This window comes from Heptranchias perlo, chromosome 19, assembly GCF_035084215.1.
Source record: "Heptranchias perlo isolate sHepPer1 chromosome 19, sHepPer1.hap1, whole genome shotgun sequence".
NCBI lineage: Eukaryota > Metazoa > Chordata > Chondrichthyes > Hexanchiformes > Hexanchidae > Heptranchias > Heptranchias perlo.
The window spans coordinates 45,339,859-45,359,782 of NC_090343.1; the positions used below are offsets into that span (position 1 = coordinate 45,339,859).

At 43.6% G+C, this 19,924-nt stretch overlaps 1 protein-coding gene and 1 long non-coding RNA gene across 4 annotated transcripts in view; one reads left to right on the forward strand and one right to left on the reverse strand.

The window, feature by feature from the left end:
• gnas (GNAS complex locus) overlaps positions 1 to 19,924 on the reverse strand; it is a 282,461-nt gene that overhangs the window by 174,398 nt on the left and 88,139 nt on the right. The window contains exons 1-4 of one of the 3 annotated variants that reach the window (XM_068000670.1): positions 4,302 to 5,818; positions 3,184 to 3,256; positions 1,441 to 1,495; positions 43 to 162 (exon numbers count right to left, since the gene is read on the reverse strand). In XM_068000670.1, coding sequence (XP_067856771.1) covers positions 43 to 162; positions 1,441 to 1,495; positions 3,184 to 3,256; positions 4,302 to 4,446 — 393 coding nt within the window. In that variant the 5' untranslated portion in view covers positions 4,447 to 5,818. Of the gene's footprint in view, positions 1 to 42; positions 163 to 1,440; positions 1,496 to 3,183; positions 3,257 to 3,495; positions 3,527 to 4,301; positions 5,819 to 19,924 lie in introns of those variants that run through there. The other 2 variants (XM_068000671.1, XM_068000669.1) reach the window with 2 other exon arrangements.
• The window catches only part of LOC137335340 (uncharacterized), a 41,532-nt gene continuing 26,588 nt past the window's right edge, over positions 4,981 to 19,924 (forward strand). The window contains exons 1-2 of the long non-coding RNA XR_010966394.1: positions 4,981 to 5,706; positions 6,468 to 6,508. This is a non-coding gene — a long non-coding RNA (uncharacterized lncRNA). The remainder of the gene's footprint in view (positions 5,707 to 6,467; positions 6,509 to 19,924) is intronic.

Here is a 19,924-nt window from a genome sequence, read left to right on the forward strand (position 1 = left end):
ACATTTGTACCCATTTGTTGGATGACTTGATAAGCCACTTACCAGTGTAAATTCGAAGTTTTTCTGATTTGCTAAGTTTAGAATGTACTCCAATCGAAACTGGTTCTCAGGATTGGCTAATGGGACTGGTGGTACCAACGTATTCATTGCGCCCACTATCGTCTACAACAAAAATGAGAAGAACAATTCTGGTCAAGCATTTATATTCTCTTCCCCTTCTCCCCATCCACTGCTACCCGCACCTCATTCTGGGTTTCCCATCAGACATCACCTACCAGCCTGCTGTCAAGCCTCATCAATGTTACTCCTGATTCTGTTGCTAAGATGTATTCAAGAGTGACACAGGGCAATTTTCCTTCCAATTTTGATAAACTGCTGCTCAAATGTAATTCTCATCTTCTCTTCACTTCAGTAGACAGCTGAGAGGCAGCACAATTTGAACTTAGGTTTAAAAAAAAACCTAGAATGCACAAAGCTAGGGCTCAAATTCGCAATGTGCAGGTTTCAGGCACACCAACCACCCGAGTGGCTGGCCCACCTTGCCGCAATAGTACTTCATCCCCTTCTGAAGACAATGACACTTGCAGGTGTAACATTTCCATGGGCACCAACCACACTCTGGTAGCTTAGCAAAGTGGGCATTCTTCGTGTGAGCCTAAGCACAGTCAACTGGGTATTCGACAATGGGGGTCATAACAGCCAAGGCTGATCCTGTCTCATCCCAACAGTCACGTTCACATTTTCCAAAATGGGTCATTGGACAGCAATCAGGAACAGGATCATTTTTCCTATTCCCTAGCTCAGGGGCACTGAGGCCAACTGTCGTACTACCTTTTGCCAACTTAGGCTGACATTAGCTAACTTAGCACACACGGGATCAAACCTTGGGCATGCCTGATCTGTATTGCTCTGGTCCACAATAGTAATGAACTTGTTGAGTTATCAGAGGAGCATCTATAAATCAAGTTTCGAATTTAATAAAACAGAACACAACATTAATTTCAGAGGTATAATTCTGGGATGTCTTGCACTACAATCTAATATTTATCTCAACAAGTGAGCAAAGGTTTAGTAGTTATTACTGACTGAAGTAGAGGGGACAAAAAGTTAAAGTCATCCAAACCGATTCTTATTTGATCAGTTGTAGTAGTGGAAAAAATTACATTATGAGCTTTATGTACTCTGGTGTGCTTGAACATGGTGATTTCTGAAGTCGAAAATATTAAACATGAACAACTAGAATAGTATTTTAATACTAACTGTTGGATTTTATTTTTTGACATCAGTACACTTTTATTATCTATATATGGAAAAATAGTGAATATTGTAACAATGACATCTTATACCAACCTTTATTTTGTTCCAAAAATTAAACTATAACACTTATCTAAATGTTAAACATGCTTACGCAAGCTAGGTAAAGAGGTGAGAAGGGCTTACCTCTATAGCTTCTTTAATATTATTTTTAATATCTTGAATTTTCCGTTTTTTCTCACTAATGAAAAGAAAATGTTGAATTATTCTTTCAAAAATATAAAACTACAATTGCAATTGGTACTTAAAAAGCTTTAGCCATTCATAATAAGCTTCTACTTTTAAAGAATATTTTCAAATCTGCAAGCATGAAAAAACCATTACCAATCAATTATTTAAAAACCTTTAATCTACAGGAAAAGTCTAAGAGTTTACACTTCACATCGACACTAAAGTTGTAGTATAAATCTGAAGAGGAGGTCTCACATTACTTTACAGTAAGGAGAAGGTAGTCTCAACCACTGGTTAACACTGTGTGAAGTGTAACCCCAGTGTGGTGTCAAACTGACATTAATTAAGTGCCCAGGGGGTTTGTACTCTGTAAATATTTAAAATTAACCTGCTGGGAGAAGGGTTCTGTGCACCTGGGTAGTCACACATGCACATACGTCTCTCCTGAGCAGAAGACTGCAGTTCTAGCCAGACAGCCTAAGTAGGGTACTATCTGCTGGAACCAACACTGCAGCTACCAATGAGACTTATACTGTATTTACACTGCAGCTATTAAAGATAACACTGCAAATAAGTTCTAGTTGAGAATACATGTCTCACTGTTTAACCTACTTGCTTTTGCAGAAGAATTTACTATACTAATCCATGTAGCTTCTCCTAAGAGAACCCCCAAATGTTTCTCACTTCAGGTGCTGATCCAGGACCAGTAAAAACAAAACACAACACAACCAGACTTGGTCATTGGTCCGGTTTCTAATAACAAAACCAAGAATCAGCAAAATGGGTACATTATATATAATAGTAACAATCAAAACTAGAAGACGATGATTCTCAGTATGCTGAACAGATCTGATTCAATGTAGCAGGGCAAGTTTGCAAGTTGTAGTCAAACAAATTTAGTGTAAATCTTCAAACTCTCACGCATCTCCTGCATGACATGTCCATTTCTGTCCCGACAATTCTACCATCTCCTGTGGAAACAGTTTTGGAAAGTGGGAAGAAAAGAGCTTTTTCAAAGGCACAGGATTCTTGGTTGCTGATTCTATGGACCACTGGGCTACCGAAATTTCTACTTGCGGTCCAGCCAGGTTTTTGCAGGAGCCAGGACTACTGTGTCCACTAAGCTTTCTGTTTTGAATGCAGTAGTTACAGCAAGTAAACACTTGTTTCTGTGGCTGCAGTGCTCGCTGATATGTATTATAAACATACATATATACATAAATAATATACACATGCATACACAAACAATGCCACTCACTATCCAATTAACTGCATGCCTTTAATTGGGAAGAGCATTTTGTGCAAACTACCTGCTTCTAATGCCAACTTTTAGAAATGAACTCCAACTGTCATTTATATGCAAGCTGCCACTACATAAAGCAGAAGGGCTCCAGCAGGTAATCTTAAAAGCAGAATGGATAAACGTACTTAAAAAAAAAAGGGGGTGCAAAATGCAGCATATTTCTCTCTCAAAAAATACATACTACATTTAAATACAGTTGTAATACTGGCCGCCATGTTGGAGAAAAGGGGGGCCGTGAAAGGAGGAGGAGGACTGCAGCAGAGAAATCCGAACCAACATTAAAAAAAAAGAATAGAAATACACAATAAAGACAACCCCCAGCTCAGCCACGCGATATGAAATAAGGAAATTGCGCTGGCTTCACAGGAAACCTTAAAAACAATATAGCCACTTACTCGGCATGAAATCCATTGACGTGTAAAATTCGCATCTGCTTGACGATAGTACTTTTACCGGATTCACCAGCTCCTGCAATAAAGAAATGCAATTTTGAAAAAAAAATCTTAAATCGAAACAATATTTTCTGTGCTTAGGCCCGCAGTGACAAGTCCCGTGTTTTCATGTTTTCAAAGCCTCCCTTCCAACATATTTAAAAGACATTTTATTCAATTCGTCCCATTTCTCTTTTTTTATATAAAATTAGTTTCTAAATACAAGGCCCTCTCTGTTTTCCTTCACAACTCCGTCAATCTCTGTAATTTGTGTACCTGTTAATAAAATCATGAATCGCCTCCATCGGTTTACACCATTTTAAATAAAATAAATACACTAGGCTTCAAAAAAAGCCTAACATTTCCGGACAATTTGCAGCATCCCTCGATCAACTAATAATATATACATTTTTTTTTCTCTGTTTTAATACTTCGGCCCATTTTACGTTAAAAAAAAGATTAAAACCCACTTCCAGTGGCAACCGGCCTCCATATGTATCTTGTTAATACCAGGCCTTCCCCCCCACCCCCAACCCTCCCATTCAAAAAAAACCACACATCTTAAAAACAACTAACCCAAACAATTAATTTACTGTTTTAGGAAATAAGTGTCCAGAATTTGAAAAGCTGCACAGGCAACAACAAAAAAATGTCCCTTTCAACGACGACAGCAGCAAGCCTCCATGTTGTATTATTTTTCATACACACCAGGGCCTTCCACTGAACCCAGGACCTACCAGCATTTAAAAAAAAACATTCCCACCTTCACAAATGCTTCTCTACTCAAAGAACTTGAATTAAGGATTGTTTTTGTATTATAAAAAGAGGGAAGAGGACACATTTGTACCCAAAAAAAAAAGTCATTCAATTCACACCCAAAACATCAGGCCCTTCTCCCCCTCCCTCAGAAGCCATTTCCCCAGCACCACCCCACCAGGGCCTGCCTGTCAGTCAGTCAGTGCTGCGGCTTCTAGATGTTTCTCCAGCCGTTCACCGTGCGGCCGGTTTGGGGCGCGGGGGGGTGTTAGGGGTTCCCCCGGAGGTTACTGGTCCTGGACCCCGTCCCCGTCCCCACCACATACCCAGCAGCAGGAGTCGGTGCGTGGCCCGGTAGATCTGCTTGTCCTTCTGCAGCTGCTTCTCGATTTTCTTGTTGGCTTCGCGCTGCGCCTTCTCCTCGTTCCTCTGATCCTCCGTCTTGCTGTTGCCTAAACACCCCATGGTCATCCGAGAGATGAGCGGCCAGCAGCAACCGCCGGGCCCCCGCTGCACAGCCACCCTTCAGCGCCGAGACAACACACAAGGGAGCGAGGCCGGGCCCCCAGCCCCTCTACCGCCAGGCCCCCAAACAACCCCCTTTTTTTTTTTAACCGCCGGGCCCCAGCCCCTTCTACCGCCGAGACGTGGGTGGGAGGGAGGGAGCGAGCAGCGACCGCCAGGCCCCACCAGCCCCCGTTTACCGCCGAGACACAAGTAGCAGCGAGCGCCAGGCCCCAACTCCTCTACCGCCGGGCCCCAGCCCCTCTAACCGCCCCACACCGACCGAATAATAAGATGGAAAGGGGGGGGGGGACCAGTACGTATTAAATATAAATTAATTAATAATTCCGCTCGGCCTCGGCCTCCCCGTTTGGTCCCGAAATCCAATGAAATAAATGAGAAGGCCCTGGAGCCGCCGCCCGGCGTATGGTTCAATATTTCCTCCCCGCCTCAATTAGTTTCCCAAACTGTCGCTGCCGCTCAATTTTCAGGGAGCCGGGGCAGAGGGGGTGCTCTCAGGCCGGGAGGGTGGGATGGGGAGAGGGGGGTTACTGTATCAATGGGCGATCGGGCTCGCTCGCTCGCTGTCCCTCCTCCTCCTCCTCCTCCTCCTCGGCCGGGGCGTTCTCCCCTCTCTCTCTCTCTCTGCTGCTGGCCCGCAGAACCTTTAAATATGAAATATCCTTTTAGGTTTCTTCTCTTTCCTTCCTGTGGATTTTTTTTGTTGTTCCTTCCTCCTTCTCCCAGGAACTTAAATCAGAAACAATATTGCGACGGTAACAAATGGAGGTAAGGAGGCGGCAGCGGCGGCTTTAGTCTTTCCCTCTTTTCGCTGTGTAATTCCTCGCTCCCTTTTCCCTCCGGCTGATGTCCTCCTCTCTGCCACGGTGTAAATTTCCTCTTGCTCGATTTTTTTCTCTCTCTCTCTCTCCTTATTTTCCTCTCCCGGGTGGATTAGGGTTTTTTGTCTTCTTCGCCCCCCACGGGATAAGATCTGTTTTCCCCCAGGGTGAACTGGATTTCCTTTCGGTTTGATTTCCCTGTGTATAAAGCTCCTGCTTGTATTTCCCAGCGGTAGCTTGCTCTCTCTTCTCTTTTCCTCCCCGGGTGAATATGCTCTTTCCCGGGTGTAAATCCTCCCCCTTTCGCTGTAAATCTGGCTTGTGGTAAACACGAGCCCTAGTCTTCTGGATTTAAAAAAAAGGCGTCTCCTCTCCTTGTCCCCAGGTGTGTAAATCTTATTCTGTTGTTGAATATTTCTATTTATAATATTTATATATTTTTTTTTACAGCGAGCAGCCCTCCCTGTTGCTGGATATGTGGAGAGGCAGAAAGAGAGACACACACACAGAAACGGGTGGGGCAAACAGCAAACTGTACCATGGGTACCTCCACTCTCACATGATAACATAGCGTCACTGCACTGCAAGCCAAGGCGCCCTCTTTAAACACAACCGGACCATGGCAGCAGCATAGGCAATGTATACACTTAGGAAAAAAAATCTTGCAGAATTCATGCTACAACAAAACACACGGAATGAAGTCATTTTTTTGTTCCAGGATAACGCTCTAAATTTTGGATACTTTCCCTCTTATATGTATGTCACTGAAAAATAATTTCTATTTCCAGTCAAGGGATTCTGTTTTAATGTGTAGATTTCCAAACTGAGATTTGCAAAGGTAGCCTACAGGATTTGTGAGGGCCCAGTATATGTGAAAACAGTATCCTTCTATTCTATATTCGCTACCACATTATTGATATTTTTATCTTAGAATTATAGTACTATGTTCCTTTGAGTAGCTGACACCATCTTTGAAAATTAGGACACAAACTGCTTCAGTATTAATAGCGAGAGGTCCCCCACACACAAAGTTTGAAAACGAGTAGTTTTATTTATTTGCTCAATTTTCCTTTTGCATAGATATATAGTATGTTTGCACATAGATAAAAGCATGAACTAACTGTGCCCATTTCATTTTCCCTAAAGACAGGCTACTTCAGTGGAGCACAAACTGGAGGGAAAATAAGGTTAGCTGACGTTTTATTTAAAACAGGATCATGTAGAACATTTTAAACATGATAATCATGTACATTTCTGAACAAGTCCAGAATGTTGTTCTTTCCCAAGATGGTATTATTGATGAGAAAGATTCATGCATGCAGTCATTACGGTGATAAGCATAATATTGTGATAGAAAAGTGTCCAACAATTGATGGTATGCTATGAAGAAAATTCCAAATCTTACATCTCAAGTACTTTAACAACTGATGAACTATATGGGAGCTGGAGGCATATTATTGGACTGTTTCCAACTGCAGGGATGCAGTGAGGGATAATGTTGTTTTAGTTTAAGGAACTGTAAAAAGTGACTATTCAAACGTAACAGAGTGTGTGAACAATGGTTTGGTAGAGTTGTTCATTGGAGTATGGTTCTGCGAGGCTTTGCAGCCCTCCAATATCTCATCCAAGTGGCCATTCTTGTGTGACTTTAGGCAAGGAGGTAGCAGCAGGCTATTCAACTGCATCACCCAACATTACCACTGATTCCTGAAAAATGTGTGTAAGTACAGGAACTTTCACTGACTTTTTCCCCTCCCTAGTCCAAGAATGTTGAACCCACCTGCAAAGCAGTTAAGTTAGCATACATCAGGGTTTGAACCTGGGACCTTCCTCACTGTACAGCTCAGTAATGGTCCACTGAGCCACCAGTCGAACTCAAAATAATAGTATGTCCCATAAAAGCTTTAATCATGTTTTAGTACTTCCATGGTATAAAAATCCTTTTCAATCTGCATGGGAGCAACAGGAGAGTTTTTTAAAAAATGAGAATTGTGTTGCCTAATATCCTGCAGGTGCTGACTCTTTGGAATTGTACCTCCTCATGTTGTCATTCTTTATTTCTAAGCCTTGAAAGGCTACTGAACCACGATGGATACCACAGCTGAGTCCAATTCTGTCCTCACCCCACATCCAGAAGGGCACCTGATTCACCACATTAGACATACACTCCCTCCACCATAGGCGCACCGTGGCTGCAATGTGTATCATCTACAAGATGCACTGCAGCAACTCGCCACGGCTTCTTTGACATCACCTCCCAAACCCGCGATCTCTACCACCTAGACGGACAAGGACAGCAAGCGCATGGGAACACCACCACTTGCACGTTCCCCTCCAAGGCACACACCATCCCGAACTTGGAAATATATTGCCGTTCCTTCATTGTCGCTGGGTCAAAATCCTGAAACTCCCTTCCTAACAGCACTATGGGAGAACCTTCACCACACGCAGCGGTTCAAGGCGGCAGCTCACCACCACCTTCAAGGGCAATTAGGGATGGGCAATAAATGCTAGCCTTGCCAGCGATACCCACATCCCATGAAATAAAAAAAATATCAGAAGTAGGAATCCTGGTTTATTTTTACCATCCCTAGGAGTAGTGAGTAGTGAGGCCAATTGTAGCATTCTAAATACTCTCCAGGCTGAAATCAGCTAACTCAATATAAACCAGGAATGAAACCTGGGCCCACATGCTGGGCCAAATCTTCCTAGAAAAATAATACTGTGTCAACGACGCAGGCTGTTATTAATGTGCAAATCAGTCAGCAAGTTCAGGGGATGAAGAGATATGCTGTGAGTTGCTAATCTCCAGAACTTGCTGTTCAATTTTGCTTCACACAAACGACATCTTGTCTTTAGCCTCCTTGTTATTTTTAAGAACTTGCTGGATTTGCAGATTAATTGCCCATTAAACTCGCCACAGAAAGTATGGGTCATAATTAAGAGTGTAAGTACCCTTTTAACGATGTGATAATTGTTATTGCAATGCCAATCAATCTCTCCTGCCCAGAAAGGGAACTATTTAAGCTGTTGAGTCTCATTCCTGCAGGTAGTAAATTGTTGTTAATGATTTTAACAATTTAAAATTTTCTTTCTTACTTTTCCTTTTTCTCATTTCTCTTTCTCAGTCCAATCTTTTTTCCTCTCTCTCTTTATTTCTCTATTTGTACCTGATTTGACATGAATTCACCCTCTTTGAGTCATTCTGCTATTTCTTTCTCAATCCCTAAATCTCATTGATTAAGGAGATACACTGTTGGTCCCGTCGTTCACTAAGGTCCCAAATGACCCGTTATCAGCTCGCACTGCCAGCTAAGTATGGCAAAAATTATATAAACCAGCTGAAGGGTGCAGGAAAAAGTCTAACTAATGGCGCACGCCACAAGATTTGGCCCATTTTGTTTTGGCTGTGATGGGCTTTACCCATTAATCCATTGAAACCTGAGGTGTTATGATTATATGCCAGTTATTACTTCTACTCAATCACTAACTCCTCTTCACTGCATCAAATCCTCTATTTTGAGAAAACTGATCAGGTTTCTTGCTAAAATAGTGTTTTTTGCCTCTTAATATTGGTCAAACGGCAGCAGTATTTACAAATCTCAAGGCTATCAAAACAATGATTAAAACACCTGCTGCAAATATATACAATTTGTCAAACTGCCATATATAATGCATATCAACAATGTGTTGGAATGTGTATGTAATATGACACACAAACTGTACATTTGCAAGTGACATAAGCTAAAAGAACAATCAACCTCCCAACATCAATGTTGGACTTTGTGACAGAATGCAATGGTGGAACTAGGGTATCAAAGACTGACCTCACTCAAAGTCACACTGTATAATTATTGATCTCAGATACAAAAATGAAGACAACACTTATTTGAAATAGAATGCACATCAAAAATTGCTTTAGTCAAGGAATCCAGTTTAGTTGATGAACTTTCCGGCAGAATATTCACATGAATAGTAACAAACGGATTTAAATATTGCAACACAAAGGCTTTTCATGAAGGACAAAGTAATATCGTTCCCACCAAAGTGGTTTGATTAGCTACGTTGTTTCCTCTTACAGCATTTGCACTTTACTAAGTACTAACGAGCAATTCACCAAAGCAGTCTGAGGGGCTTCCAGCACCACAGATACCAATATCAGCTTTCTTTTTGGATAGATCGGCTCTGTTGCAAGTTAGTTAGACCAGAGATTTTTATTCAATCATCTTGAAAGCAATGTTATAATCAACTGAATCCTTTTTGGAAAGTTAATTAAAGATAGTATACAACACAACTAAAATGTGGTTCAAAATGGTGAAAAAATTAGTTTTCAGTCAACTGTCTAGTTTTCACACATTTGTGTGTGGGGCCAGAGGTGGACTGGCTATCTGGAATTAGGGAAATTTACTGAACACCCCAGTGCTTAGTCAGACTGAATTACCATAGTTTGCATTGGGTCTGCATCTTGCAAAGAGGTTTTTTGTTTTGTTTAATTGTTTCTGACATGTCTATCAGCTGTTAAGAACCAATAAGGCTACCATTCAAAAAAGGTCAATAAACCACAAAATTTCAACCTCACTTTATAGTTATAAATTCTTTAATATTAATTGAGAATGATGTAAAGTTTGCTTCATTTTATCTTTTGGAACATACATTCACCTCACTGAAATGTTGTAAAATACTTGCTGCTATTCTAAACTGAAACAGTAAATGGAGCCGATGACAAGATTGGTGGAGCAATGAGAAAACTGTCACTAAGTGCAATACATCCAAGTGTACCTGCATTTGGGATTTTTTTAAAAATATTTTGGGGAAAGAACTCATCAGGACAATGGGTGCAATTAATAAAAGGAGAAAATAGAAGATATTTATATTGATGGAAATTAAAAAAATTCACTGTCATTTCAGATTATATAGAATTTTACAGCACAGAAACAGGCCATTCGGCCCAACAGGTCTATGCAGTTGTTAATGCTCCACATGAGTCTCCTCCCACCTCACTTCCTCTCACCTTTGCCAACATATCCTTTAATTCCTTTCTCCCTTATGTACATATCTAGCCTCCCCTTAAATGGATTTATTCTATTCGCCTTAACCACTCCATGCGGTAGCGGGTTCTACATTCTCTTCACTTTGGGTAAAGAAGTTTCTCCCGAGTTCCTTATTGGATTTATTAGTCACTATCTTATATTTATGGCCCCTAGTTTTAGACTCCCCACAAGTGGAAATATCTTCTCTACTACTACCCTTTCGAACCCCTTCATAATTTTAAAGGCCTCCAAGAAGTCACCTCTCAGTCTTTTCTAGAGAGAAGAGCCCCAGCCTGTTCAGTCTTTCCTGATAGTTGTACCCTCTCAGTTCCGGTATCATCTGCGTATCTCTTTTGTACTGTTTCCAGTGCTTCTATATCCTTTTTACAATATTAAAGTTGCAAGATGTTGCAACTTGTGCAGCCTATGTTTAGTCATGGTTATTGATTGGTATATGTTATATTGGTCAGTCTTCAACACCCAGCAGACACTCACCTTGTACAATTCTTCATAAACTCCATGGTATAGCAACAAAATTGTGCACTGTTATTTTATATAGACTTTAAACTTTATTTCATTATGTAAGAGGTAAATGAACCACTGACATCAACGACAAAATTGTATTTTAACTTATATAACAAACTATGCTTTCAAGTCAGTTATTTACTTAGTGTTCAAGTGTCCTGTTACCAACACAAATGAGCATATCTCGGTACAGAGTCCTCTTGTGCATCACTGAAAAGAATATTATTGATTACAAAGAGAGGTAAGCAGAAAGTGTATTATAAACTAATCCTCTGCAATGTATTAACTCAAAACATAACATAAAAGGCCATTCCACTTATCAAGCCCATTCCTCCCACAAACCACATACAAATTGGACTTTCCCCAATTGATTTGACCTCCTATTGGAGGTAATTAACCATAGGTACAACAGTGAAGAACATAAAACTCGTGAAACATTTCCTGACCCTCCCAAAGGTAAGAGAGAAAAATTCCAAGATTTTAATAGAACATTATAGTCTACATTTTGGGACAGATGCATTCTACAGATGATATATCTGTGCTCTCCACAGGATAGGAGCTACACTATTCCATAGAGTATTCGATAATTTCTACTTCTGGCTACAACCTACAATCTCATTCCTAGCCAGATATTCATTCACCCCCTTTTTAAAAATAAGGCATAACATCATTTAAATAAGATTTTCTTTAAATATCAGAGGAAAAATCAACAAGGAGATGGTCAGACTAGGATTTACGATCAGTAAGAATGACAGAGTTGCAAACCAGTTTAAACATAGGAATTGTATTCATTCACGAGAGTTACCTACATAAAGATGGGTCACAATATAAAACCAAAATGATTATCAATAACAAGTGATACCTGACAGTATCCACCAGTACGACATCCACTCTGAATTTAAAATCTCTCGGCCTAAAGGGCAGACTCACGGTCAAAATAAAAATGGTTGAATAAAGGAATCCAATAACAGATACCAATTATCAACTTTCATTGGACAGTTCAGCTTGGTTACAAGTTAGTAAAACCAGAGATTGAGACGTTTTATTAAATCATCTTGAAAGCAATATTATGATCCACATACTTGTGACTTGAGGAGGAAATATGAGCACACCTGCAGCTATGCTCCAGGCCACTAAGATAGGGCCACTGGACAGCTGCAACCAGAAGACCTTTAAGGCATTTAGTTTGCCCGGGGTGGGGGGAGGGTAGGGGAAATAGCAATTAAATTTTATTGACTTATCTGCCTCCTCTTTGGCCTACCTTCAGGCCCCACGGACCCGCCAATCCTGAGGGTCAAAGGGCACAGTATTACACAGATTCTTCAGGTGCCTCCCCGCCAGGTCACTCAACAATCCTCAGGAAAATGAGGCACGGAAAGTGGGGGGGGGGAAAGAGAAAGAAGAGGGGCCAGGAACAACTCCTCCCATTTAATTAAAATACAAATTTCATATCTAGGGGAAGCCCATGAAAATCCTGGGCATCGTATTGGGGGCTGAGACCTCTCCCAACATGTCTCTGCCCCCTTCCTTTTCCCTGCGCCTATTACGATCTGCAATGCTACGCCTGAAAGGATGGTAGCAGCAGATTATATAGCATTTATATAGCACCTTTCACAACCTCAGGACATCCCAAAGTGCTTTACAGCCAATGAAGTATTTTTAAAGTGCAATCACTGTTGTAATGTACAGAAATGCAGCAGCCAATATGCATACAGCAAGGTCCCACAAACAACGTAATAATGACTAATCTGTTGGGTTTTTTTTTTAAAGTGATGTTGGTTGAGAGATAAATATTGGTCAGGACACCGGGGAGAACTCCGCTGCTCTTTGAATAGTGCCATGGGATCTTTATGTCCACCTGAGGGGGAAGATGGGGCCTTATTGACCTCAATTTTGTACTCAGGTCTCTGGAGTGGGACTTGAACCCACAACCTTCTGACTCAGAGGCAAGAGTGCCACCACTGAGCCACAGCTGACACCAGGTAGGGTGAATGAGACAATGGAGGGATTTGAAAGAGAGGATGTTGACCTTTAAAATCAAATTTCCAGAGAGAATTCCCCTGCTCTTCCTCAAATAGTGCTATGGGATCTTTTACGTCCTCCTGAGAGAGCAGATGGGGCCTTGGTTTGGCGCCTCATCCGAAAGCCGGCACCTCATAATTCAGTACTCAGTACTGCACTGGAGTGTCAGCCTAGAATTTGTGTTCACGTCTTTTAAGTAGGACTTGAACCCACAACCTGCTGACTCAGAGGCGAGAGTGCTACCCACTGAGCCAAAGCTGACACCTCTGCATCTTCTTTAATTATTCCTCCTTCCCAAAACCTTCCTCTTTCTTTCTCAATTATTATGATTTTAAAAGTTATTCCCCCCTCTTCCTTATTTCCCCACAGTAGACCTCTTGAGGTTGCTGGTGGTATGGCATTGCCCAGGGAACCTCTTCCCACTGTTGGCCAGCACCTGAACAGTGCTGATTTGCCACGGCCTGTCTGATTCACTGACTGACTCCAGCATCCAAGTGCCTCCAACAGTCCTTTATGGCCCGAGTTCAAACATCGGTCCCTCTCAATGACAGGAAAAAAACTCACCCCAAAATAACACCGCTGCTCATTTTTATTTAATGGCTTAAACTGTATATAAAACAAAAAAATAAAATCTATTTTGATCTTACTGCCATTCGCACCTCATACTATTTGTAAATGTTCTGCCTATTTGTCACAGATAATGCAGTTCCATGGGAGAAGCATAAAAGCTACAACTCCAATGACACATCATACGTGCACAAAATTTCTTAACAGGAGCTATAAATTCCTGGTCCTTTTCTAGCTGGTTATCGTGTGAGATGGAATGTCATGGTCGCGCTGGCTCTTGTAGTTCCACAGAGTAAAAACTACAATGCCCACGAAGCATATTCTCATACATAGAATCTGTTCAAACGAGCTAGAAATGCCTACCACCCAAGGTTCAGATGGGATTTCCCACTCATGGTCTGAGACAGGACAGGACTATTTGGGGAAAACTTCTGGCTGAAATTTCTAACATTAAATACCTAATTTAGTGGGGGTAGGTTTAAGCCATATTTTCCAGAATTATGCATTTTTTTTGTACGTTACACATGCTGACGTGAGTGAGGAAGAGAAATGGTATCCGAAGACAGAGGAAAATAATTCGCACAATTTAGTCGGACTTACATTACTAACTGGTTTGTTAATAGGAACTTTTTGTGGGATTTCATTGCATAGTTTACTGCTCATTACTGATCAGTACTTTTTGACTGGTTCACATTGTCAATGGATATTTGGCAATTTAACAGATAAATGATCATTTGAGACAATCACGATATTTCACCCTATGCACTGCAAATCTTGAGTTGTGATAAACAGATGCATATTAAAAAGGAAAACAAATCAAAATCAAAAGTGTTTCACAAAAAGTAGCACATTTCTCAATCTCATTTGGTGAATGCATTGGTCAGTTAACTAAGCCACATAAAACAGCAATATCCCATATTCAAAGCCTCATCCACGCTGAGTTAGCTGATCTTACCATCCCCTCACCCTGTTGGTTGTGTTTCTACCTGTGCTCTTGTTGGCATCTGGGACTTTGCTCACATTTGATTTCCTGGACTCCCATGCCATCAGGACTACGCTGTATACCTTAGCCAGCGGTCATGACTTGGCTCTGCCACTCAACTCCAAGTTTAAGGTAACCTGTTGTAGCCTACAGTGCCTACCCGTCCCCCTGGCCCCTGACCTGCTGCTGTTGTTACCCATTAGGTTTCCAGTGCACTGCTAGCTTCTGCTGCTGTGGTGGGTCATGGGAAGAAATCCCGCTTTCTCCTAGGTTGAATCCCTTTTCTCCGTTGGCTTCTGGGCTTTACCATGATTTCCACCTTCGCCACTGCTTTCTACTGAAACAGTGTTCTCTGCTGGACTATTCCACTACTTGACCTGCTACAAACTCAGTTTCTGCTCCTCCACTGGGACCTTTCACTCTATGGCGGGCTACCTCTTCTACATTACTGCTGGTTCCCATCCTGTTCTGGATTCTGCTCCAATGCTGCTGAATGATTTCGGCTTTGCTGCTATCCACTTGCTTCCCGTAGCCACTGACTCCACTCTGCCCCATTCATCCTTCAGAATCCCTATATTATCCTTCACTGGATTGGGTTGGACTAGCTCCTCAATCTTCTGCTGCTCCCAATCTTGTACACTCCACGCCACTCGACAGCTGTTCCTCAGATCAGCTCCCTCATCTGCACTGATCCCCTGGATTTAGCTTTCACCATTCCTTGGTTCCCTGGTCTTCACTGCTGTTGGTCCATGCGTTTAAGTCCTACTGCACCTCATTCCTCTGCTGGTTCACCAGGTCCACTGGTGCACACTGCCTTCTTACAAACAGCAACAACTGCCCCATTCTCCTTTCGTGCTGATCTTTCCGCCACCACCCCCACAACAACTGGCAGCTAACCTCAATTGACCTCCTTCCCATTCCGCTCACCCCCTAACCACTGCCCCCTTGGATACTACTGCAGATCAACAATCACCAGCCCTCTCCACATTCCTCTCCAGAGTGTTCATTCCTTTGTGAACAAGCCCTTGCCATCCACGGCCATGTGTGGATAATTGTATTGACTTCCTAGCTTTGACTGAAACTTGACTCACAGTGGTGACACCTTGCCCCTTACCAAAGGCTCCCTGCTTGGCTATACTTTCCACCACCCACCCTGCCCTATCACAGTAGTGGTGTGGGATTCATCACCAACTCACACCTTGGTCTTTCCCCTACTCCAAACATCTTGCCCTGTTCCTTTAATATCCTTGTTGTCTACTGTACCCCCAAACTCCGAGTTACTTCCTGAGATATCCTTTCTCCTTCAGACTGTGTACTTTGACCCCACAGCCTCAGTGACTTAAGTCACCATCTTAGTTCTCCATTCCCTCTTCTGAATTCAGCAAACTCTTGTCCTCCCTAAACCTCTCTCTCTACATGAACTGAGTTATCCATATTCACCCCTTGACCTCAGCATCTCCCGTAACCTCTCTACTTTGCAGTCTCAATCAAGGACGAAGCCATCTCCAACCACTTTGTTTTCTTCAACACCCACATCCCCTTACCCTCTTCCAACCTCACTTCCTTCTACATCCACCCCTAGAAAACAAAAGCTCTCATCCAAATCTGCACTTTCAAACTCCCAAATGCCTGGCTTTTGGCCCTCCTTTCACCACAATATCTCTGCAGCGGTTGATTTGCTCATCCATACCCCACACCTCCACTTTTGATGCTGTTCCCCAAACAAATCCCTCACTGTCTCCCATTCCCGTCATTACCCCATCTCTGCTCCTTCAAGTCCAAACTGTGCGTATCTGGTGTACAACTGGCTTAGCCATCCATTGCCCGATCTGGCTGGACCACATCAAGCTCCACCAAACTTCACTCTCCTCTACCAAAAGTGCCCACTACTCTAGGATCATTCCAGAAAGCAAAGATAACCCCTGGCATCTTTTCTCCAGTACCAACAATCTCCTTATACTACTCTCCTCTGCCTTCTCTATCCTCATCTCTAACAACAACTAGCTGCACCTCTAGCCAAGCTGTTCCAGTACAGCTACAACACTGGCATTTACCAGACAATGTGGAAAATTGCCCAGGTATGTCCTGTCCACAAAAAGCAGGACAAATCCAATCCGGCCAATTACCGCCCCATCAGTCTACTCTCAAACATCAGCAAAGTGATGGAAGGTGTCGTCGACAGTGCTATCAAGCAGCACTTACTCACCAATAACCTGCTCACCGATGGTCCTGGCAGAACCCAAATACCTAGCACAAAGGAAGATGGTAGTGGTTGGTGGAGGCCAATCATCTCAGCCCCAGGACATTGCTGCAGGAGTTCCTCAGCGCAGTGTCCTAGGCCCAACCATCTTCAGCTGCTTCATCAATGATCTTCCCTCCATCATATGGTCAGAAACGGCGATGTTTGCTGATGATTGCATAGTGTTCAGTTCCATTCGCAACCCCTCAAATAACGAAGCAGTCCGAGCCCGCATGCAGCAAGACCTGGACAACATCCAGGCTTGGGCTGCTAAGTGGCAAGTAACATTCGGGCCAGACAAGTGCCAGGCAATGACCATCTCCAACAAGAGAGAGTCTAACCACCTCCCCTTGACATTCAATGGCATTACCATCGCAGAATCCCCCACCATCAACATTCTGGGGGTCACCATTGACCAGAAACTTAACTATAAATACTGTGGCTACAAGAGCAGGTCAGAGGCTGGGTATTCTGTGGCGAGTGACTCACCTCCTGACTCCCCAAAGCCTTTCCACCATCTACAAGGCACAAGTCCGGGGGGTAATGGAATACTCTCCACTTGCCTGGATGAGTGCAGCTCCAACAACACTCAAGAAGCTCGACACCATCCAGGACAAAGCAGCCCGCTTGACTGGCACCCCATCCACCACCCTAAACATTCACTCTCTTCACCACCGGCGCACTGTGGCTGCAGTGTGTACCATCCACAGGATGCACTGCAGCAACTCGCCAAGGCTTCTTCGACAGCACCTCCCAAACCCGCGACCTCTACCACCTAGAAGGACAAGGGCAGCAGGCACATGGGACCACCACCTGCATGTTCCCCTCCAAGTCACACGCCATCCCGACTTGGAAATATATTGCCGTTCCTTCATCGTCGCTGGGTTCCTTCATCGTCCTGGAACTCCCTTCCTAAGAGCACTGTGGGAGAACCTTCACCACACGGACTGCAGCGGTTCAAAATGGCAGCTCACCACCACCTTCTCAAGGGCAATGAGGGATGGGCAATAAATGCTGGCCCCGCCAGAGACTCCCACATCCCATGAACAAATAAAAAAAAACACAATTGCAAGAAGCTCATGGACTTTGTCACCAAGAGAGACCATCCATTCAGCTGGCTCTGCTGCTTCTCCCCCTTTCCCTATCAAGCCAAATATCCTCCAGGCCCCCATCTCCCTCGATCTCGACCCCTTTCCCATTAAATTGCCCCGACCCAACTTCCCTTCCTAGTGCCAATATGAACTAACATTGTAAATCATTCCTTCTCCTCAAGCACTGTCCCCTTTCCTTTCAAAACCACCATGACCCCGTCTGTCCTTGCAAACTATCACCCAATCTTCAACCAGCCTTTCCTCTCCAAAGTTCTTGAACGTGTTGTTGCCTCTCAAATCCACGCCCATCTCTCCCGCAACTCTATGCCTGAATCTCCTCAATCAGGTTTCCACCACTTCCACAACACTAAAATGGCCCTGACCAAAGTCATGTATGACATTCTATGGCTGTGACCATGGTAAATTATCCCTCCTCACCCTCTCTTCAGTCCTTGACACAGTTGGTCACACCATCCTCCTCCAACGTCTCGTCATTCTCCAGTTCAGTGGGAGTGCCCTCGCTCGGTTCCATTCTTACCTATCCGTAGCCCATGAATCTCTACCAAGGCTTCTCCACCCCTATTCCAACAGCTTGGGAATCAACCAGGCATTCATCCTGGGCTTCCCCCTCTTCCTTTTATACATGTTGCCCCTTGGCCAAATCATCTGCAGAGAACGGATCAGCTTCCACTTGTACATCGTTGACACTCAGCTCTGCCTCTCCCCCATTTCTCTCGACCCTCCCAGCTAATAGACTGCTTACCCGATGTCCAATCTTGGATGAGCCAGTTTCCTCCAGTTAAACATTGAGAAGACTGAAGCCATCGCCTGTGCCCCCCCTCCCACCGCCGCAAACTTCGTCCCCAAAGACTTTATTCCCTCTTCCCAGATACTGTCTCAGGCAAAACCAGACTGTTCGCAACTACAGCATCCTTTTCAACCCCAAGTTCAGCTTCCATATGAACTATCATAAAGACTGCCTACAACTCCATAACATCACCTGCATCTGCCCCTGCCTCAGCCCATCTGCTGAAACTCTCATCCACGATCTTGTTACCTCCAGACTCGACTAAACCAATACTCTCCTGGCCAACCTCCCATCTTGTACACTCCATAAACTTCAGCTTATCCAAAACTCTGCTGCCCATTTGCTGTCCTGCACCAGGTCCCAATTATCCATCACCCTTGTCCTTGTTGAATCTACATTGGCTCCCAGTTCCCCAACACTTCAAACTTAACATCCTTGCATTTTAATCCTTTCATGGCCTTATCTCTGTACCCTCCTCCAGTGGTATAATTTCCCTATTCTCAAGTTCCTCAACTTTCATCTTTTGTGAGTGGTTTGGAGGTGCTGTCGAAGAAGCCTTGGCGAATTGCTGAGGTGCATCCAAGCAAGTGGAGAGTATTTCATCCATTCCATCCTGACTTGTGCCTTGTAGATAGTGGAAAGACTTTGGGGAATCAGAAGATGAGTCACTCGCCGCAGAATACCCAGCCTCTGACCTGCTCTTGTAGCCACAGTATTTATGTGGCTGGTCCAGTTAAGTTTCTGGTCAATGGTGACTCCCAGGATGTTGATGGTGGGGGATTCGGTGGTGGTAATGCCGTTAAATGTTATGGGGAGGTGGTTGGACGCTCTCTTGTTGGAGATGGTCATTGCCTGGCACTCATCAGCCCAAGCCTGGATGTTGTCCAGGTCTTGCTGCATGCTGGCATGGACTGCTTCATTATCTGAGGGGTTGCGAATGGAACTGAACACTGTGCAATCATCAGCGAACATCCCCTTTTCTGACCTTATGATGGCGAGAAGGACATTGATGAAGCAGCTGAAGATGGTTGGGCCTAGGACATTGTCCTGAGCATCTCCTGCAGCAATGTCCTGGGGCTAAGATGATTGGCCTCGAACAACCACTACCATCTTCCTTTGTGCTAGGTATGACTCCAGCCACTGGAGAGTTTTCCCCGATTCACATTGACTTCAATTTTACTGGGGCTCCTTGGTGCCACACTCGATCAAATGCTGCCTTGATGTCAAGGGCTGTCACTCTCACCTTACCTCTGGAATTCAGCTCTTTTGTCCATGTTTGGACCAAGGCTGTAATGAGGTCTGGAGCAGTGGTCTTGGCAGAACACAAACTGAGCATCGG